Source organism: Gorilla gorilla, chromosome 6 (assembly GCF_029281585.2).
Source record: "Gorilla gorilla gorilla isolate KB3781 chromosome 6, NHGRI_mGorGor1-v2.1_pri, whole genome shotgun sequence".
Taxonomy (NCBI): Eukaryota; Metazoa; Chordata; class Mammalia; order Primates; family Hominidae; genus Gorilla; species Gorilla gorilla.
The window spans coordinates 135,829,600-135,853,926 of NC_073230.2; the positions used below are offsets into that span (position 1 = coordinate 135,829,600).

The window sequence follows — 24,327 nt, forward strand, 5'->3', positions numbered from 1 at the left end:
TACAACATTAGTAGAAGAGCTAGGATATGAGCTCATGTCTGTCTCTGAAAAGTTCACGATCCTAGCCTCTTACCACTCTCTCTGTTACTGAGTGATCACAAGGGCAAACAGAGAAATACTGGGGAGAAAGAGGACAAGAGGAGAGAAAAAGAATTTTAAGATATAAAGGAAGATGAAGTAAAAGAAGTGAGAGAACAGAGAAAAAATACAAATGGCACAGTTTGGGCACATAATAGACATTTAATGAATGTTAAATGAATGTTTTTGACATATGCACATTAAATACCATAAATACATACTTACAGATTTTTTAAATTAAAATTGAGTAATTGTTCACTTAGCTTAGCTACAGACAAGGTGTTTATATGAGTCAAAAGTTATTTTATAATCATTTTTAAACACATCCAGAAGACTGGGAAAATCAAAATCCCAAAAGCATAATAATTAGGCACAATAATTTAAAGGAATTTTTTCATTAATGTCCCTCACTTTTTCTTTCTTTTCCTTTTTTCTTTTTCTTTTTGAGACAGAGTCTCCCTCTGTCACCCAGGCTGAAGTGCAGTGGCAGGATCCTGGCTCACTGCAACCTCCACCTCCTGGGTTCAAGAGATTCTCCTGCCTCAGCCTCCCAAGCAGCTGGGATTACAGGTGCGCACCACCACGCTGGGCTAATTTTTATATTTTTAGTAGAGATGGGGTTTCACCATGTTGGCCAGGCTGGTCTCAAACTCCTGACTTCAAGTGATCCACCCACCTTGGCCTCCCAAATTCTGGGATTACAGGCATAAGCCACAGCGCCCAGCCCCTATCCCTCATTTTCAAACTAATTTTGTGTTTAAACCTTAATGCAACTATAAAAGTTAACAGATTTAAAGAGAAAAAATAATCAAGTCTCCATTATAATTTTTGAGTTGATTCTTTCTGAAGCAAAATACCGCTACTGCTAAGAAAATAATTATCCCTAATAACATGGGCGCAATTCCATTAAATACGTTCCATCAATAAAAATAAAGTAATATATAATTTTGAAGAAACAAGAAGAAATAATGAGAGAATGAACCCCACCTGGTCCATTCTAGATTCATTAGATGCCCATCTCAGCAGTAAAGTACTTTCCTATTTACCTCAAGAATGTCATAAAAACATTCACATTTCTGTTCCTATATCCAAGGACCTGGCACTGCTGAAAATACCCTGTTGGTTGGTGCTGTGGCAGAAGCATCCTTTCCAACTCCTGCCTTGTTTTCACCTCCCAAACTAATCCTTATATGTAGTACTTTCTAAGTCTGCATCTTTCTAAAGATTCTCAAGTCCTCAGTCCCAACCCACTCATCTCATCATTTTTGTAAGATGACCCAAGCAGTCTAAATATTCTCCATATATTGTACAGCTTATATATTTTAAGTATTGTCTATGTATCATCACCTTACATTTAAATTTCATAGGAAACCAAAATAGATATAGTATATATATCCTTATCACCTTTTTTTATAAATGAGGAAACAAAAATTTATAGAGGTTTTGTTGCTTGGCCACTATTACAAGGTGTTGAATGTTGTAAAGCTGGATTCAAACTGAGTATAAAATTTGTGTTTCTGATCGCTAGAAAAAATACAAACTATTAGACATAAACTCCTTCAGAAACTTTTCCCACCACCTCAAATCCTCTCTGTTCCTACATCTGTTTCCTCATTCTTCATTCAAGGCTCATTACTGCATCCCAGTTTAGACCCAAGGTCAGCCCTCAATTATTAAGCCCATGGTACTCCACCTCTCTCCAGGATTTATCATTCATCCTTTTTTTCAAATGTGATGAAGAAGACCAGGAATTACAAAAATAAAGAATGAGTAAAAGAAGCCCAACACAATGGATGAAGTTGAGTAGGACTCTAGGAAGAGCTAGAGTAAAAACTGATTTGTTTCAAGCTTTTCTTCAATGCCGGCTCAGTCTTGGCCCACATGTAAGTCCTTATATTTTAAGGGAGAAATAAGAGATTAATAAACCTCGTCCTTCAAGACTATAAAAGAAATCAGACTTTGAAAACCCCACAGTTTAACACCTCACTCGGTTAGAAAACAGAGGCAGGTAGAATTACAGTGCTAAATTTCATGGTGATTTAATGGGAAAGATTAATACTTTACAGCTAGCTTGATGTTTCCTTCATCAGAAACAAAAAAATTACTCGTGAATCGACCTATTCATTTCTAAAAATATTTATAAATTTTTAAAAAGTGAATGGATATACAGTAATATTGATTATATAGCGATAAGCAGAGACTTCAAGAATTACATATTTCCAAATTATTAATTTCCTCAATTGTATTTCTAATGAGACAATTATTAAAGGATATTATTTTTAGATCAACAGATAATCAATCATATTTGACTTTATTTCATTTACTAGACAAGTAAATTTAATCATAAGGAAATTATGCACCATAACTTCAAGAGATGACGTTTTATGTCAATTTTTCCATATAATGAATTTCTGTCTCATTTTCTACTTATAAAAGTAGATGAGGGCAGGCTCGATGATTCACGCCTGCAATCCTAGCACTTTGGTAGGCCAAGGTGGGCAGATTGCCTGAGCTCAGGAGTTTGAGACCAGCCTGGGCAACATGGTGAAACCCCGTCTCTACTAAAATACAAAAAAAATTAGCCAGCTTGGCGGCATACACCTGTAGTCCCAGCCACTGGGGAGGCTGAGGAAACAGAATTGCTTGAACTCAGGAGGCGGAGGTTGCAGTGAGCCGAGATCGCACCACTGCACTCCAGCCTGGGTGACAAAGCGAGACTCTGTCTCTTAAAAAATTAAAAAAAAAAAAAGTAGATGAAATAGAAAGTAGTGTCAAGTTGATCACATCAGTAGTATATATACTAAAATACTGAATTATCTCCAGTAATGAGGTTGTCACCAACAGTTATAAAGAGAGATCATTGGGGAAGTTAAGATACTTCTTTGGTTTCTAGTCAAAGCACAGTACCTAGAACAGAGTCATCATTCAAATAATTCTGTATTTCCTTCCTCTATCTTTGACTTCTTTCCATTTCACATGTACCTTTACTTTCCTATTTTAGATACTATTTTCTCATTGTGACTACTGGAACTATCTCTTAAACATACCATCCCCGCCTTTAATCTCACTTGCTTCAGTTTTCAAATTGCTGCCATAGTTATTTTTCTAAAACACTTACCTTAGCACTTCACTGTCCTGCTCAAAAAGCTCCATTCCTTTTTCCCTGCTGTGTCAAATTCAAAGCCAAACTTGGCACAGGTTTCTAACCAGGCCCAAGCTCATCTTACAGTCTCATCACCTGACTGCCCCCACAACCACTGTGTTACATTCTTCCACAGTGGATGCTCAGCTTTCCTAGAATGTGAATGCTCTTCCCTGTCTTCAAGCTATTATTAAACTGCCTTCTCTGTCATGAATACCTTTTCCACATCTTGACCACCAGAAGAAATGTCACTTTCTATTTGTAACTTAAATTAGATGTCACTTGCTCTCTGTGTTGTAATCTTTAAGCTTCCCTTATGTAGTTTCTTAATCTCAACCTTATACTGTGTTTGTAAATGCTCATGCCTCTATCATATCACTTATCAAATTGAATTATTGTTAGTAACAGGTTTCTGTACCTCCACTGCTAAGCTATGAAATTTGACAACTCACAGAACCACATTGTCTTAATCTGTGTATTCTCAATTTTAAAAGACACAGCACTCTTGTAAAAATTAGGCACCTTAGAAGAGAATCAATAAAATATATGTAAAATAAATAAATGATTTATGAAAGATAAACATGAATATAAACTAAAGAAAGACAATAAGAACACTGAGAGGCATCTATTTTTTTTGTCTTGTAAAGAACGCCTTTGACTTTAAAAGATTATGTAGAGAATTCAGACCTGGAAGAGAACTCAAATATTAGATCATTTTAGTATAATCTTTCCATTTAAAAGATGAAGTTGAGAGGCTTGGATGGGCTCGCAACACAGAAAAATGGCAGAACTAGGGGAAAAAAACCTAGGATCCCAAATACACAGTCAACACCATTATATAGTGTTATCCCAACTTTACTGAGAGTCATACAGCATATTTGAAAAAACAAATACATTTCTTGTTTATGGACAGAAGAGCTAAGTATAGGAAAAACGTTAATTCTTTCTGAATAAATCTGTATTCAGGCATGTTATAATTCCAGTAGAAATAACTAGACAGTATTTTCTGGAATTTTAATAGTATTTTATATTTTAATTATGAGAGTAAATGAGCAAAAATAACTACAGTGATTTTATACTATACAATATATTGTTGGTGGGTTTTAGTTAAAAACAAAGTGAAATTGTGATTTGTTTTTTTCAATGAATTACTGTAAATATAATTACTGTTAATTTTCTTAGAATACGTTTCTAGAAATAAGAAAATAAGAATTCGATATGTACCAAGCAAATGATCTCCAAAAAAAAAATGCCGATCAATATAATACATTTTAGTAACTATAAATGTTTAAGTCTTCATGAATTTGATAAGGGGAAAATAGTCTCTCACTGATGAATTGGACCTTCTTTGATTATAAGTGAGACTTAACATTTTTTTCAAATGTTTATTAACATTTACAAGTTTTGTCAATTGACCTCTTAGAGATTGCATAGTTTATATCAATTCATGTGGCTCTTTTAATATTTAGGATATTCATGTTTTGACACAACCCCCCCAATGAATCCTTATAATTTCCGTTTTGAAATTATGTTCATGATAATTTTTAATATCCAAGTGTTACATTTTTAAAGAATCAAACATGGCATTTTTTAAAATAATTTCTTTTACTGATTTTAAACTTTCCCATTTAAATCAAATAAACCTTCTCCTACATTTTCTTTTATTCTTTTGCTTCTTTTTCACATAATTCTAAAATAAATTTCAAATGGATAATACTTTCTTATGTGGAAAAATCATCTCAGTTGAATGTACTGTAAACTCTTAATCAATAAAATGTTATTTCCCAGTGAGTTCTAAAGCCACCATTATCATATGATAAATTCATATATATATACACACGCACACACAATTGTATAATTATTTACTTATTTATCATCATTATATGTTTCTGACTATTTCTATTTGGTTTCATTTATCACATGTCTATTTTGGTACTAGTTTCATACTGGATTGATTATTGTAGTTTAACATTATGCTTAAGTGTTAAATGTTTGGTAGGAATATTTTTCCTTAAAATCACTCTAGTTATTTTTGCTCATTTACTCTCATAATTAAAATTTAAAATACTATTAAAATTCCAGAAAATACTGCCTAGTTATTTCTACTGGAATTATAACATGCCTGAATACAGATTTATTCAGAAAGAATTAACATTTTTCCTTTACTTAGCTCTTCTGTCCATAAACAAGAAATGTCTCTCCGTTTTTTCAAATATGTTGTATGTCTCTCAGTAAAGTTGTCTTCAAACAGGTTCAATTTATTCCAAAATATTTTAAATAATTTTTACAAAAGAAAAAAAGCATTCCAGTTCCCATGTATTAACAATGACTTCTTAATACTATGTAGAAGTCTTAATGTTCTAATATTAATGTTACGTTTTATCTTTCTAATATAAGTATTGATGAGATCAAATAATTTGAAAATCATCATGAAATAATTTTTCCCTTATAGTAATAATCTTTGTCATTTTTGTTTCATGTTTATCACACTGGTTAAAACTGATAGAATATTAATAATAGTGGCAATAGGTTTAATCCATCTCTTGATAAGAGTAACTATAAATATATAATGTTATAGACTGAGAAAGACGTGCTTTATCATGTTAAATATTTGTTCGATTTCTAGTTTTTTTGTTTTGTATTTGTAACATAAATTAGGCTAATATTTTTATCATATGACTTTACACAATCTTATGAAATGTTTATTATTGTCTTATTTGACCTATTAGCATGATTGTAGTATATTTTCTAATGTTAAACTATAATTATTCCTTTCAGATAGCTTAAAGGTATTTTATGCTAACAAATTTCCTTCAAAATCAGACTATAGCGTTCAGAGACTCTCAAATTGTATATTTGGAAATTTTGCATTAACTCTTTGAAATCAATAAGGTTTCTAAAGGAAAGAAGATGCTGATAACTTCTATCTCTGTACTGGTCTCTACAATCTAACAAACGTTTCCATATTATTCTTGGAATAGTGAGCACTGAAATATTTAGATCACAACTCACTGCTGAGTTTAGGGAAGCTGCTTCCTTCCTCTTGGTGTCAGATAATTCAACCCCAATACAAGGGTTTGCATTACAAAATTCTGAAGTTGACTCTTCTCTCCAATTATCACAGATCCTTCCTGATTCCTGTCTCCCTCAGGCTAACACAAACTCATCCACCTAAAGAAGCAATGAGATTCAGATACCTAGACATCACCCCTCTCTCAGGTTTCCACCTCCCTGCTTAAGCTTTCCTCATAAGGCACTTATAGAAACTTTCTAAATGTCACCTTTTTCTATAGGGAGTGGTCTGTGACAACCAAGTTTGTACTACTTCCTCCTGTACACTGATAATCTGGAACAGATCTGACATACAACCTAAGTTTGTCTAATGAGATTCAAGCTTCCAAGAAGTTGACATTGAGACTTAAAAAAAAAAAATTAGTTTTAACAAGTGTCTTAAAGAATAGCTAAACCCTGGAAATGGAGATCCTCTGCTACCCTGTGAACCTAGAAGAAGAGAAAACCAATATAAAGAGAAACAGATAAAGCAGACAGACAGAAAGACAGAGATGCTTTTTTTTCTTATAGGTTTTTATTTCTTAGGACCAGTTCTTTCTTTAGACTCGTTTCTATTCCTGCTATGGGGTTTCCTGATGCACATTCACAAATTCTTCATTTCAGCTTAATTAAGCAAGTTTTAGTTGGTTTCTCAAGTTAGTTGGTTACATACAATCAAACAATTCGGATTAATATGCCACTGTGCTTGATCTGCCCTGATATGAGCTCAGCTATAGGGCAAGGGAGTAGGGAGATAGCTCTGAAATTCTATCCAACACTTTCTTTATAATAAATAAGGTTCTCATAGCAACAGAAAAATCTTTGATTCTATACAAGATGTACAGAATTAATATTTTATTGCCTATAGATCAGTCTGGAGTAAGGAATTGACAAGTTCCTAAAATATCTAACCTCCTTTTCTCTATATTTGTTGATAAATCTTAGGGTTTAAAAATTATAGAAATAACATTTTGTTCAGATAGCAGCAATAAAAGTAACCCTAAAAGGAAAGTCTTTGTTTCCTTCTGGCTTCCCAAGTAGATAGAAGATGTTAAGAAAACTTGTAAGGAAAACATGAGTAATTCTGGATACACTGTGATTCAGAATGTGCTTAAAATACAGATGCAGAAGGTGGTTCAGGTACCTTTTTTTCAGTGATTTAAAAAAATCAGTTTCAGTGATTACATTCAATTAAACCATCATTGTAGCTTATGTCTTTGATGCCAATTAGTACTCTACAGTTCAGCAGTTTGACTGAATATTCTAGCTTTAGTTAGTTATTTTTTAATGAAATAATTCTGGCCTGAAATACTAGTCATTTATCACTCTAAATTCTAACATATTCTTTGCTTTGTCAATTAAATGATACACTGGAAGAAGCACAATCTTTCACATATCTTTAAACCATTGCTTAAGTAAGCATACCACATACCTGGTTACAATGTGAGAAAGATTAAATTTTAAGAAACAAACAGTTCTCTTTATTTTTGTACCAACTGTCTGATGAGCTTCCAGTGCTCTGGCTACTTCACCTTCTGCTCCTATAAACTGGAAGCAGAATCTTCCTCCACACCGATAACATGGTTTTACTATCTCAAACTAAAAAGGAGCATACAAAGAAATGTATCCTGACATCTAATTATGTCAAAAAGAACTAATTTAACAACAATTTTATCTATACAAAAATTAAACGTTGGGATAGCCACTATTCAATTTTAAATGGGCATTACTAAGTACTTCCATCTAATGGGTCAATTTTTTTAATTCCTTGAGAGTACCTTTTGTAGCTCACTGATCCTGGCAGACAATCTAGAAGGCCACACTGTACAAACTTGGCAGTTGCGTTATAAAGCTCATTCTTTGACAACTGGCAATAGCTAGGCTAAAAACCTTCTAATATATAATATTTTTTGTTGTCGTGTATAATAAGCAGCTCTGGTTCTAGTCAAGCACATCTGGGTTCTTCAGAAAATTAAAAATTGGTCCTGAGCAAACCTTGTTTTGGCCAATGGCCTCCTTGCACTTTTGGTGTTAGGGAGGTGGGTCAGCTGTCCCACCAGGTGAGAACACTGGCTATCACCAACATAACCAACTCAACTGGTTTCCAATTAATAACATAACATAGCTGTTTTCTAGGTTCCTAACAGCTAACACAAGCTCCAAAAGTCTACTTCCAGCTGCTATTAAATCCCTGTGAAGAGCAATGATATGTGTGTAAATCTGCAGATTGTATGTGTGCTTCATAGAGCCACTGGGACTCTTCAAGGTACTTCCGAGACCAGTAAGCAGGACTAAGGAAGTAGACCAGCCAGGGCTATGCCAATCCCTTAACAGTTCTTGTTTTTTTAACAGAATGAAATGTTAGATTTCTGAGTAGGATATTTTTGAAGATAGAGTCTTAAAACTAGAGTATAAGGGAGATGTTCTTCATTTAAGTATGGTACATCCCCGTATCATCAGGGCTTAAAAGAGTTATACATCTAAATCAAGGATGATTATCTTCCTCCTCCTTGGAAACATCTTTAATGAAATATACTTTCAGTGTTATAAGAGTTACATCATTTCTTAACTTTGATTGTGGGTACAAATGCAAAACAGCCAGAGAAGACTTCTGCTTTTGCTATAAAATTTTGTTAAATAACATTGCTCATTTGGCTGTCAAAGTCACATATGACACCTTTCTTTTGGAAACAATTTCCAACAAAATGTGTTCTCTCTTGAAAAATAGGTAAGCTTGCTTCTATCATATAATGAAAATCATAAATCACATTGTTGGTCCCTTTATGCTTTGACTGCTTAAGAAGCTCAAAAGTTAATGATTTCATCCTTTATTCTGCTTACCATACTTGTTTCTTCCTCCTTTAGTAGTTTTGATGGTGTACTTTTATTTGAACAGCTTTGTGTGTCATTTTTATCATAAACAGGATGAACATGAATACATAAGTCAATAATAAAATTAAAATGTGATGAATATCCTGGAAATTACTGAAAATCAACAGAATTATGTATTCTATGATCATTTGCTTATCTTCAGGTCTCTCTCTTATCCTGTATTATCAGCTACTGGAACACAACCAAGACTCAAGCCCAGCAAAATCAATCTCCAAAGAGCTCAAAGACATTGTCTTTTAAGTTCATATACTAAGATTTATTTATTTTCCATAACCCTCATCTGAGACATATGTAGCCTTATATCAGACACAGTTCTATTATGCTCCAATAGGTTCTTGTTGCTTTTGAGATGAAGAACAAACCTTAATAATGGCCTATAAGACCTCACATGGTATACATGGCCCGGCCTATTGCCCTACCCTTATCTCAGACACCTACTCCCTTCAGATTTCATCTGTTCCTAAATCCCTATATTAGGGAAATGTTCACTATTATAAACTCTAAATCCAGAATATCTCCCTTTTCAGATTGCAGATTAATAATTGCAGATTACATAATTATATTTTTGTGTGCTTATTTGATTAATACCTAAGTTCTCCAGGAAACTCGAAGTGCCATGAATGTTTTGTCTATTTTCCCCAGTAAAGTATCATCAGCACCTGTCCTAAAAACAAGCACAGCAACAGCAGCAGCAACACTTTGATAATGTAAAAAAAAAAAAAAAAAAAGAAAAAACATTATAAAAAGTGGACAGAACTCAAAGATTATTGGGGTCTAGAGGCAAATCCTTTTAATAGCCATTACATTAAGATATTCTTTAACAGTCTTTAATAGTATCATTATATTACAGGATGGTATAATAATTGAAGTCATCAAGGAAGGGTTAGATTTTGATCTATGGTTAAGACGAAAGACAAATTAGTAATTTGCCTTTAAAATGCTTTCTTTAGTGCTTCTTTAAAAGACTTCCCTGTCTTCTGGAGGTGAGCTTCAGTTCTATGGAAACTTCACTCATCTGCGTTATTCTTCCCACCTCTTAACTAGCAATATTAGATAAAGGAAGTATTCCCCAACCTCAAGTTATGGTAAACAACCTCGTATTGCAACATTCCTCTTTTGATCAATTTCATAATTGCATAAAAATTATTTTCAAACTCCTGTTAGTGTTCATATTCCCAACAAAAAGATTAATGTTATGTAATGTTTCACAAGTATTCTGCCACAGATGATGTGTGTTGAATTTAAACCAAATTCTGTCTTAGGTTGCCTTTAAAGGAAAAATGCAAAAAAAAAATAAAGAAAGAAAGAAGAAGTTTCCACTTGAATTCTAAATTGAAGATGACCTTGTGCTTTTCTGAGAAACGCTGGCAGCTGAGGTCACTGGAGTGTGTTATGATAGACGGTGCAGTGCTGTGCGTGTCTCAAGGCATGTCCATTGTATGGATTAAAGCCAAACCAAAAGTATTATACAGCTCAGAGCATTCTATCATTTCATTTGAAAATAATGATCAAAGTCATGGGCAACAACCATTGCAACTCTCATGAAAGAACAGCAGCATTCAATAATTCCATCACTTCAGACAGGCAGTTGGGCTATTTTCAATCAAATACTGTGAATCCAGTATATTCTGTATCAGTTTCTCGTGGCAGTCACAGAAACAACATTTCTGCCTTTACAGTATAAAAATCCTGCCTACATTGTGTGCATCCCTTTGCTTCCGAAGGACTGAGTCATCGAGAAAAACATAAGGAAACAGAAAACACAGAAACTTAACACTCATTGAGTATAAATATACAGCAACTCCAAGTCATCCATTTTCTTCAAGTCAACCTACTGTTTCAAAAGCTTAAAATCAGTTTCAAAACAAAATGTCTACAATCTCTTCTCTAATAACGACATGAACAAAACATTTTCAAAGAAATCTAATGTCAATGGTTTCAAATAAGCCTTCTAAGTGATCTCTTCAATAGTGATATTTAAGTAAAACATTTTGATTGACAGAGGCTTATTTTAAACTTTTGCCTCCTTCATGCATAGATTAATGGTAGCATAAAAATATGTTTGAGATTCAAAAGCAGGTGGAAAAACTCACACTTCTAATCAAAGAAGAGAACTGCTTCTAATCCTGTGTTTTCCACTCTGCCTGGGTATCTTCTATATATAGGAGGAAAAACACACCCTGTCGCTTTTAATGTATTTAGACACACACACATTGTAACTTACCATTAAAATTTACAGCCCGAATATAACCAAGTAGCTCTTTCCCATCAATGGTACTCATTCGTGGACAAAGGCCAATGTATCCAGGGCAGAGATCTTTGTGCATATTGTGCAGGGCGTAAGCCATGGAATATACAGCATCAATTACAAATTGGACCTTTCCTTCCTGTTCATAAGATGAATCCCGAGCAATTCGCTCCAGCCCTGCAAAATAAAAAAGTAAAAACCATCAGTTGATGTTAGATTCCAATAAAAGACGGCATTAGAGCTAAGATTTCCATCATTTGAGGAACACTTAATGAGACACGACTATTTGATTTCACTTCTGATTAATTCTATACTTATACTGAGTCAGGTTTTTAAACTGGATATTGAGTTTATTTGGAAAGAGTAAAACTATTTCATTAGCAACAAAAAGATATAAAGTAAATAAAAGATGTATTGTTTCATTATCTTTATTTCCACCTTATTGAGTCCTATTATATTGTGCATTCTAGTAATTACATAACATTTTGGTAGTGGCTTGATCTTTTAAGTAAAATGTGCAGTGTGTCATTCTTGCCACCTGTCTCAGCTCCAGGAGTGTCATTTATTAGTGGCCCAAAGTAAGGTCTTTCACCACCTACCAAATCAGTTCTAATTTTGAATGTGCTCCATTTGGGAGCCTTTTTGTAACTTTTATATGACAATACTCCCTTAAGTGACCCTGGTTATCTTTATAATAATCATTCAATTTGTTTTCTTTTTGAACTCAATTTTCTATTTAGAATTTCTATTAAAAAGATGTAGATACCTCAAAATGAATGTCATTCAGAATAAATGTACCTGTGTTTGGGCATATTTAGGGCTGATCATTGGCACTGGAGATTACTTTTAGGTTGGTGTTTATAATTTAATATGGAAAAGAAATATATTTTAAATGAAATATAAATGAGAGATCAACTATGATCCAACATTATCATTTTGAAAGCGAGGAAACTGAGACTCATGGAGATTATAATTACATGGGGTACATGGGGTACATAGGGCAGGTGTGGGAAGCATTCGTAGGTCTCAGACTGCAAGCCCAATATTCTCTCAATCCCCATAAAAATTTGGTAGATGGCAAGAATGTTGGGCATACAAGAAAAAATTATGAAAGGGACATCAAGAGTTTATTAAGGGAACAAAAAATGATCTCCTATCACTTCTACATCCCTCACCAACCCTTACACAACTGGTAACACTTAGACAAAAGCAAGTATTTTAAACTTTCCATGGATGTTACTAACCTTGAATAAATTGTATTTAAATTCAACAAATATTTGTTTTCTGAACACCAATGCATATAACCTACATATTTAGAGAGTCGAATTAACGTGGTTTATATTTGTATATTTACACTCTGAAAAACTAGTTTTTTTCTAAACAAAAATAGTGGTCAGTTTATTTTTATTCATCGAATTATTGTTTTTGTTTTTCCTCTGGTCTTAATCACTTGTGACACTCTGTGCTTTTAGATGATCTTGGTTGGTATTCTGGTCTCTGTGGTCTGTCATGATGCTGAATTCTGCTCCTCCCTGTTTGGCATGGGTTTTCCGATTTTCTCATGTCTCAACTTTTCATTCTCCAAGGCTGAGTTTTTCATCCCCGACCTCAGAATCTGCTAATTGTCAATTTTGTCAACTACTAAAATTTCTACAGTCTAGAAATATAAATTGGACTATAAAATATTGACTACAGAGTCCAGAACATTAGATCAATTTATAATAATCAGTTTACTTCATTTTGGAAGTTATCTTTTTGGAAAATTAGTTTTCTAAATCTTTCCTGCCATCTAACTGCTATCGTCCCATATTTCCAATGGCCTACCATATCTCTACATAGTCTGCTGCTTCCATATCAAACAATATATGTAAAACAAGGCTATCTCTGCAGGGGATTCCCTAAAATATCCTACTGAAAGTTTTGCAAGTTTGTGAGCACAAAGAGACAGGGAAGATTACTTCTCAAAAGGTATACTGTCTCCTTCAACCTACCCCTTAGCTGCATGATCTAAGCTAAGATCCACAAGACATGGGGACTATGTTCTCTCCCTATCCCTAGGTTATACTTTTGTCTCCTGAGTCTTAGAACAACACTGCTTGTTCCCAGAATCATTCATCAAGTTTCCTGTGAAAACAACCCTTTCCACTTCTGCCTAAAATTTCTCTCCCATGGCTTTAACCACAAAGTAGATCATTCATAAATAAATACTGAAAGATGGTTACAGCAACCAAATAGATGCTGTTATTTCCGTGTAGATTCTAGTCTGGTAACTATCCTCTATTGTTTAGTCCAGGACTGAAGGGCTTCTCAGGACCTAGGACCAAAACCTGAAGAGCCCCAGGAAAACCAGGATGGTTGCTTATGAACAAAGAGGCAAGTGACGAGGAAATTTCAGAGAGAAGACTGAATAACAACTTTGAGGATCAGTCCCTAGGTCTGGATGGATATCCCTGTGTTTCATTTATTTTGCATCGCTGAACTTGATAACGGAAAATAAAGACAGTGAGGTTCAGGGCAGTTGTTTCCACACTTGGGTCTCTCCTTAAGTACAGATTTCTCAGCACCACCCCAGACTTGCTGGGTCAGAATCTCCCTATTTGGGACATGAAGGATCTGTCATTTCAACAACTCGCCAAGAGATTCTGGTGCAACCAGCTGAGTCTGTGGGCCAGCTTTAGGAAATTTCTGCTCTTCCATACAGCAATCCTCAAAAATACCACTATAGATCTATTGTTTAGAGAATTTTATGGTATTGAAGTATGAATATAAAAATAATTCTTTCATGATATGCACACCCCGAAGAAAATCTAATCAAATTCTTCCCCTTTTCTCACTAGATGAAGAGTCAAAGAACACAATTCCCAATATTTACGCATTTCAAAGCTTCCACCATGTCCTTAGACACACAGGGAGGCCTGGAGCTGATGACAAGGGTAGAAGCCAGAAAGACACGAAAGATCTGCAAATAAGAAAGAATTTCCCATTTCTCAGGATAGAGTTCAGTTTTCTAAGTTAAAATGTCAGAGGGCTAATTTAATTGTCCTGAAATTAGGCATATAAAACTTCTAACATCAATGCAATGATGGCCCAATAAGCAGGAATTGAATGTGTTCCTCCTGAGAGGGTGGAAACAGAAAATAGAAAGCAGTAGGAAGAAAAAGATACAGAGAGGAGGGAAAGGAGGATGCAGCAACACAGAGAAAGGCTTGAGCCCAAGGTACAATAATGGCAGAGGGAAATCTAACGTTCCAGGTTGTTTGTATTGCTGCTCTCTAAACAACTCTGCTGCAGACACATACAAACACACACACACACCCCTCACATACCTCTTCTGTAAATATTATTTGTTTTTAATCTAATTATTTTTTATTTTGTGGGCTTTAAAGAAAAGGGAGGACTTCCATGTTTCCATTACTGCAGGGTGGTGAAGGGTGGAGAGTGGACACAGAACTGGCAGAAAATGCCTAAGCCAAATGGCTTCAAATGAAGCAATGACCACAAGAGCATTAAGGAATTGGGAAATTTTTTACAACCCATGGAATTCATGTAACAGCTAGACATGTGTGAATGTTTTATAGTTTCAAACTTACTCTATCCTAAAATGTTCTTGATTTAATATATTATCATTTTAGTGCCAGTGCAACCTCAATTTAATATATTATCATTTTATTTTATATATTATCATTGTATTTTAATGCCAGTGCAAACTCCCTGTCAATTTATAAAGGTACTCCTCAGCATTCAATAATTTCCTGATAAATTATAATCGACATGCTCCAATTTAATACATATACTCTTCCTCAGCATTTCTTAAAAAATAAACAGCCTGGTGTGGTGGCTCACAGCTGTAATCCCAACATTTCAAAAGGCTGAGGTGGGAGGATTGCTTGATGTCAGGAGTTCAAGACCAGCCTGGGCAGCAGAGTGAGACCCTGTCCCTACCAAAAAATAAAACTAAAAATTCAACTTTATATACAATAGGTCTAAATGAACAATCAAATACACATAATCTTATTAAAGAAACATATTTAAAATTTTACTATTCAAATTATTCATTTTCTTTTCCAGTTATAAACTCCAATTATTTTGACTGTTGATTAAACATATTCAACTTTGTACATTTTTGTTCTTTTAAAGAGTTCAGAAGTCTGCCTAGTAACTGGTGCCACATGTGAATCAATGAACACTGTAAGAATCTCTCCATAAATCAATGTAAGCATATGGTGACAAACTGAAAGACTGAATACTATTACCATTTCTAAACTTAAAAGTGGATCATTTGATTTCTTTTCAGGCTGTTTAGACAATGTATTTTTCTGTTGCTTAACACTTCAACCTCATGATGACACTTAAGATTTTACAGCAGCTAGAATTTGCTCCTCACTTCCTATATTTGATTCTCGCATTCATCTAAAAGAGGAGTTTAGGAAGCTGACAGTGACTCATCAACCTAATTGGCCGTAAAATTTCATTATGCTATAGTTTCTAAAGTTAGTGTTAACGTATTGCTATAAAGTGCTAAATATCGTCAAAGGCTTTATGTCAGCTAACCATTTTAAATATCACCGATTGTAAAGCTGTGATGTGTTTTAGTGTATAGCTTAAAATTAACAACATATAGCAAAGTGTTTTCATGGTGAGAGAGGAAGTCAGCCTCCTAAATTTTATGGGAAGATTGTTTTACATCTTCATTAATGAAATCTAAATCTTGTGATTGGATCTCAGGTTCCTGGAAAATAATAAATTCTTACTGGTCTAAGAAATATCACACATACTTTACTTAAGGTCTTTCACACTTTGTGGTATATATTCTTGGGTTTTGTTCCTTTTCAGTAAAAAAGGCAAATTGGCTTAAGTTGGCAAAACATCATATATGTTACAATGTAAGTTCCTAAGGTGAGCCTAAGAGAAATTTCAGACTTTGATGCATTGTGGTTGCAAAGCATTGCTTTCTAAAAATTTCCCATTTCTCAGGATAAAGTTCAGTTTTCTAAGTTAAAATGTCAGAGGACTAATTTAATTGTCCTGAAATTACGCATATAAAACTTCTAATATCAATGCAATGATGGTCCAATAAGCAGTTGGTCAATTCAAGTAAAAAACAAATGGAAGTCATACCAGTTGCTTAATTCTGGGGAAATCAAACATCCAATTGGTTGCCTTTTTCTTACAACCATCTCAGCTTGGAGTATAAATAATCCCACAATCTAAATTTGTAGATTAAGAAGTATTTTTTAAAGTTTCTCCCTGAATTTTTCTGAATTATGAAGCAACTATTTTAAATAATTAAGTCAGTTTCTTGGAGTTGCTCTGGAGAGAATGGCAAAGAGGAAGAAGGGAATTTGTGAACCTGCTATGAATAAATACATTTATGCATCTAGGCCCAGATTTAAAAGTCATTCTGAATTTCACAGGAGCTTCTCTGCCTATTGATAACCAGGAACAAGACTGTCATGCTTTACATTGTGCTTTTCCCAATGTGACACAGATATATTGTTACTGCATAGTGCAGTGACTTTTAAATCCGTGAGAACCATGCCAAGAACCACATCGCACACTAAAGAGTGAGTGCTATCAAGCTGACGAATAGGTTTTTTGTTTTTTGTTTTTTTTTTTACTAAATTTAAACTGATTTGGGTTCCAGGATACAATAGGGGGAACATAAGGTAGAAATACAAGCATGTTCAATTATACAGGAATATCTCCAGAGCACTAGGATCCACACATGAAAGTGTGCACCTCCCATACTGAAGACAGATGAAAATATGAACCCTGAGATGAGACAGAAAGGCAAACTGACTGATAGAAGCAGCTGGCTAGGGGAGAGAGAGGATCAGTCAGGTAGATCTGGATCCAGGTCCCAGCTGGACAGCTTAGAAGGCGAGTGGCCTTGGACACCTTCCTGAACCACGTCACTAATCCTGGGCCTTCAGCTGGCATTGCCACTCTTAGGGACTTCTGTAATGGGGTTCCTCATCCCTTCAGCTTCATCTGCTGCACCACACATCTCTCTGCTCCACTCTCAGGTCCTTGAATATTACATAAGATCTCCAAATGCAGGCCTTTATTCAGCTGTTCACTCTCTTCATTCCTTGCCTAGATGTTTCCAAGCCTCAGGGGAGATGTCACCTCAAATTTGTTAATATTTAATGATTTTCTTCCCAAACTTCGCCTAGATTAGATCATCGAGCATCTTAAATACTAGGCTTAAATACCGAATATTGTTCACTTGAAATGGAGAACTATGATCAATATTTAAAATTATTGCTGAGAATAATGTGTAAAATCAATTGAAGCAAGCATAGGTTGAAGGTAGAGATAAGTTGGGAGGCAGGTTATGCAGAAAGTGGAAACAGGATAACCCAGGGAAATGAAAACAAAGGAATGAGAGAAAATATGTTTTAGATGCCAAATTGACAGAATCTAACTATCTGATTAAATATGGCAGTAAATGTCAGGAGGCAATGAACAACTCAGGGTTCTGATGCTAGGTAGTAGAAAATTGGCACCATGAACAGTTTGAAAAATCAGGTGAAGATTTGGTTAATGATATCTCCCCAAGGGCATCAAGACCTCAATTAAAAGGACTGATTTTTAATGTTCTGTGCTATTTATTATATCCTCTAACAGAGTATAGACTTTATATAGATGTTTAATTATTAAAAGAATAAAAGGCCCAAATGTTTAGAGTAATCACATACCAATAACGTGGTTGATCATTTATTTGCAACACTGGCATAACCAAAGAAGCTACGTTGGAGTAGAGCACCTTATGCAGCGTTGCAGTAAAACCAACGGCCTGAGAAGCCAGACTTGCATTCTGGTTCTAACACCACAACCAATTAACTTTGTGGCCTTGGGCAAAACATGATCTCTCTGGCTTTTGGTTACTTCTCGGTAAAAATTAGACAACTGAACAAGATGCTCTGTCAGGGCCCCTCCAGCTCTGAAATTCTGGATTCTAAGGCATCTTCTCTTATTTCTAACTGCTTCCTCCTTATACTCTCTAAGATCCCTTGAAGATTATTTAAGTAATCTTCAAGTAAGTGTGACAGAACAAATACCACTAAACCCAATTCTCCACAACAGTATGAAGTATCCTGTAACTGGGCTACTGCTGAGACCTGGAAATTCTGCACTAACAAAAATACCAAATGTCAACCTGGATTAATTTTTTCCCGCATTCAGAGTTTTGGTTCACTGTGTCACCATATTTCCATTATTCTTAGACTTAGAGCCATTGACCAAATCTGGTTCCTCAAAAAAGAGAAGTTTTTAGGTCTCTTCTTTTTCTGATACGCTGGCTAAATGAATCAATTATGGAAAATAAGGTCAGAGAAGTGAAAGGGAAGAGGGAGGATACAAATAATTAAAATGGTAAGAGTACTTCACAAATAGTATCCCTTTAATTCTAAATTATTACTACTCCTCTTGTACAAATAGAAGAACTGAGATTCAAAAAGTCAGATAATTTACCCAACATTGCAAAGTAATGGCAGTAAACGGTAATTTAAAATCAGGTCTACGTGACTCAAAACCTCTGCCATTACCGCTATTCCTTCTCCTCTGTGAAATTTCCTTTGATTCTTCCAGTTCAGGTTTATCTTTTGCTTCTCCAAATTCCCCTTTCACTTACACCCACCAGACCAATGATTAGCTTGTCTCTTAAATTAACTGTAAATGCAGGTTCTCTACGTGTAATGTGTTCATGCACTTGTGTTAATCTTTAAAGACAATAGTGTAGTAGGAGTCAAAAAATATTATAAAATATAAACTTTTACAGAAATACTGACAATAAGTATTAACAAATACTAACAAAAATGCCAATACTTATATTGAACTACACTTAAAAAGGAAAAAAGTTTCTATAACATTTTAAGCATTTTTCTGAACTGTTAAACAAACAAAAAAAACTTCTTGTGAATTTCAGCCATCCACTTATGGAAAAGTTGTCATAAAATGGCTGAAATTCCGAAGCAAAAGGACTGGACATTTGTGATAAAGACCAACGCTAATAAAGCTTATACATTTATCTTTATAAAAATGACTAAAGTATTTTAGTCTTGGAAGGTGGTGTGTCTGAGTCTATGCCTCTATACGATTTTTCTTAAAATATAACATCAAACTCAAAAGAGAATTTCACACCCAAGGTTCTGCTTTGTGGATTCTTCAGCTGGCTCTGTCAAGGACCTGTAGAGACAGATGTATTGGACTAATGGAGTAATTTGAGCCACTACCTTATCTATTTACAAAGGGCAAAGAAAATTAGAAGACAAGGGTCCTTTGCTGAAAATCACCTGCTCTCTATCTTCTTCTGTAATTTAAATGTAGCAGCAAGAACTGAAGGCTCTTAGCTGCCTGAGGACACATGAGGAGACACTTGTAAATCAACCACTGAAGAGCTCTAGATCAGTTCACAATAACATCTCTCCTTTGTGCCTGGCAGGAAATAGAAAGTGCTTCAGGCAGGTGCAAGGTGTCCCCTTCAGATATTAAAAATTTCCATGCAATGCCCTAGAGTTTCTAAAACACTGAAAAACCTAAGGTAAGTGGCAAATAAGATTAAGAGTGTATCTTCAGGCAAAACAACCAGTTTAAAAGAAAGACTTTCAGAAAAGCAAATTATTTCATAGATATATCCCTAAGTCCCTGAACAAAGAAAAGCCTGTTTGATTAAATTCAATTATTTGCATTTTTCTACATAATTATCTTAGATCATACACATGAGAGACAAATTTTGATTTAAAATAATTTATAAAACTTGATATATCATAGTTAATGTTTCTCTTTTTTAAGGCATATTAAAGACACTCCTCCTCATACAATTCAAATTTGGGCCTGGAAATTCCCACTTCAGCAGATAGGACTTCTAATGCTACCCCCACCCCCAATATGTTACAGTCATTTCAGACCCTATGACTTGGCTCAGGATTTACCTTTTGAAAATACAGTCTATTTTTTAAATTACAAAAGTAATACATATTAATACTAGAAATATGGAAAATAAAAGTGTAGAAAGAAGAAAATAAAAAAAAATCTATTAGCCTCCCAGCTTAATGACCATTTGTATATTGGTGTGGCGTCTTACATTTCTTTCTTTGCCTCTTTATTTTTAAACATTAAAGTGATCTACTCTTTTTAATATGCTATATTCACTTCATCTATAATGAGAATTCCCCTATATTATAGAAAAGCATGGTTTTTTATCTTGTCCTTAATCTTTCATTAAGATTCTTATCTAATATTTAATCATTCAACAGATTAATATTTTTGCAATTAATTCTTTTGTTATATTCAATGTGATATTTGGGTTAAGATAAGGATCATAAGTTTTTCATTTTCCAAATTGTCAACCAATTCTCCCAGTGTTATTTATTACATGTATATTCATTTCCCAAATAATGTATATAACATTATTTTTAACATATCAAATTTTTATATATTCTTGAACACCTCTCTGGATTTTCTGCTCTAGGCCATTTTTCTCTTAATATGCCAATGCTACATTTTTATGATTATTATGTGTTTATGTTATACCATTGGTTCATGGTGTACTCTATCATACTCTTTTAAAAAATTTCTGATTAGTCTAATAGTCTTTATAACTAATTAAACCAGTTCAAAAAGTTAGAACTTTTATTAGTCATATCAATTTTTAAAATTAATTATGAAAGACATTACATAGCTACAATACTAAGCCTCCATTTGCTAACATAGAGTCTGTTTATTCAAATCTTCTTTAGGAATCCTTAATAAAGATATGTCACTTGCACATTTATTTTTAAGTTAATTCTTCAATATTTTATGTTTTGTAGCTTTATAAAATGATTTATTTTCATTAACCGGTATAATTTATAAATTTCTATTTATTTTTAATACTCAACGTTTTTCTCTCATTTAAATTCTACACATCCTAGCAAGCCCAGATTAAGTCCTATCTCTTCTACACAACACGGAAAAATATAAAATAGCGTGGGTTTTGAGACCAGATTAAGATTTTAGGCTCTGCCTCCAAGTCTCTGAATTCTTCACTCATAAAATAGGAATTTATGACCTATGTTGCATGGCTGCTGTGAGGATTAAATGAGATAATGTAAGGCATCTGGCACCTTATGTAGTAAATAAATGAACATCACTATTTGATATGTGAGGCTATAAAATACTTAACCTTCTATAACATACAACACTTTTTCAATTATACAAATGAAAGAGATTACAACAGAAAGTTAAACTCAGTATATATTCATATATTCAATTACTAAGCATGAGAAAGGTAATTTACTTCTGTGATTGAGACCAACCACCCTGCTTCCAATCTGCCTAGGTTCAAATCTCAATACCACCATTTACTAGTTATGAGCTTTGAGTAAGCCCTTTAACCTCCTATGCACCTTATCTGTAAAATGGGGATAACAATAATATCTCCCCCATAGGGTTGTTGTCATAATTAAATGAGTTAGTATATATATTAGACAATTAAATGAGTTAGTATATATATTAGGCAGTCAGAAGAGTGTTGAAAAGAATAGGCACTACATAAGATGATATTATTATTATCTTTATTATTATCATTCACTGAGTTTGTGTGATATACTAAGCAGTGAGGAGGATACAATGGTAAACAAAAACTGACCTACTCCTTGCTGTCACAGAGTGACACTGGGACTACGATCTGAAAGATAAATGGGAGTGAATTAGGTGGGCAAGGGAAGTAGAGGGGAGCACAGGATGACAGCAGTGGCAAAAGCCCATTGATGGGGGCAGCAGAAGAGTACAAAGAGTGAGGCTCAGCCAGTGAGGCTGCAGCAGGGGAAGAAGGAGGGAGGCACAGGTGAGGCCTGACGGGGGCAGGGCCAGATTATGGGACAATGCAAATGACCTGGAGTCTATCTGTCTTCTTTCTGTAAAAGCAGAGGGAAGCCATCAAAAGGTAACATAATCAGATTTCCAGTTCTAAAAGAGCACTGAGTCAAGAGAACAGATAGGAAGGAGGAAAAAGTAAATGGAGTAGGCAGATTGGGAGGTGATTTTATAGTTCAGAAAGGAGCATACAGTGTCATGGGCTAAGGTGGTGATGAAAGTGAAGAAATGTGATTGCACTAGAGACAAAACAGAGGATTAAAAACAACAGGATTTGGATATGGGCACTATAGCAAAGAGTGGTACCCAAAGGTGACTTCTAGGTTCTCGGCTTAAGTATCTGGACAGATGCCAGTGCTGCTCAATTAGATGGGCAACAGTGTCTAGGCCAGAAATATGTCCTGCCAGCCAGATAACTGCACATTTACCTAATGCATGGTCAACATAGTGAGTTTCTTCCTGTTATGACAGGTCAGGGGAATCCCACTAGCCTGCACCTCCTAAAAATTGTATACTCACTTGCCACTCTGAGAATGTAACCCGCCTTATTTGTAGGATATGTCCAAGTTCAAGGTTCCAACACTGCGTTATCATTATTTTTATTACTTACAATCTCCCTAGGTTATAAATTCCAACCCAGGAACAGAGAAAGAGATGGCATCAGAATTGTTTTCAAGAATGTGTCATCATTCAACACTGACTTCAATCATTCTATTTGCAAGTTACTAATAGTACTCTCTCAGGTATTCCCTTTTAAACAAAAAGCTGAATAGTCAATGTGATGACCTGCTTTAAATATAAACATAGAAAAGTAAAACATTTCCCCTTTCCATTCTAAGATTTTGTCAACAATGAAGTATTATTATCACGGGAACACATGTTATGACACCTTAAACTTGTAATTAATAGAAATGCTTATGTTAAAATAATCTCATCCTACTTGGCTTTTCTAAAAAATTTTATTTATTTATTTGTTTATTTTGAGACAGGGTCTCACTCTGTCACCCAGACTGGAGTGCAGTGGTGTGATCAAGGCTCACTGTAGCCTTGACCTCCTGGGCTCAGGACATCATCCCATTTCAGCCTCCCCAGTAGAATGGACCATGGGCATGAGCCACCACGACCAGCTAATTTTTAAATTTTTTGTAGAGATGGGGTCTCCTCATGTTTCCCAGGCTGGTCTTAAACTCCTGGCCTCAAGCAATCTTCCCATCTTGGCCTCTCAGTGTTGGAATTATAGGCATGAGCCACTGCACCCAGCCGTATCTGCTTTTTTCTAAGCTATCATGACCTATTAGTGATAATAAAATCAATGTAGTTGGTCACACACAGCGTATTTCCAAAATAAAGAAAACATGTAGAAATCAAGTTCATTGCAAATAGTAACAGGAAGTATTGTTTCTTGAGTCTTTATTTCAGTTGAGAGGTGGGTTTGTATACTGTGTTGCCATAAACAATACATTATTAATCTGGAGTGAAGTAAAAAAAAATTTGAAACTCATTAACCTAGTCCAATTCTAGTATTTCACAAAGGTGAAACTGAGACAGAGGAACTGAGTGATTTTTTTCCAGGTCTGATAACCTGTGAGGAGGCACAGCCAGGAATAGAACCCTAATCACTTAATTCCATGACTCTTGTTTTATATCATGTCTCTTTTCAGCTTCATTTTCTCTCCCATTGTAATTAAGTTCTATTGAGGATAACTAAAACTTAAGGAAATCACTGAATGAGTTTGCCCATGAGGAATTAAAAGCATTGAAAGAATAATGAAGTATGAAAATAAATGAATAACAAGAAAGTATGAGTAATGGGCAGGTTCTCTCTTACTCCAAAGGGAAACTGTATCAGTGAAAACCAACAACAAAGAACCACAGCTTTTGGTTTTGAAAACCAAAAAAATCTAAACACAAATGATTTTATAACAGAAACTTAAATTTGTAAATAAAGGCCCATAAGTGCCTGAAGTTTATGATGCATATCCTTTAAGTGAAAATTTTAGGGTGTCTGTGTGTAGTATTGGACCACCCAAATGAAAAATGAAAACAATTCTTGCCT

General features: G+C 34.6%; 1 protein-coding gene across 4 annotated transcripts in view; it reads right to left on the reverse strand.

Moving 5' to 3' along the window:
* Positions 1-24,327, reverse strand: part of GRM8 (glutamate metabotropic receptor 8) — an 824,239-nt gene that overhangs the window by 317,763 nt on the left and 482,149 nt on the right. For all 4 annotated transcript variants that reach the window (XM_055392490.2, XM_055392491.2, XM_019030487.4 and 1 more), the window contains exon 7: positions 11,388-11,588. In XM_055392490.2, the coding sequence (XP_055248465.1) occupies positions 11,388-11,588 (201 nt within the window). The remainder of the gene's footprint in view (positions 1-11,387; positions 11,589-24,327) is intronic.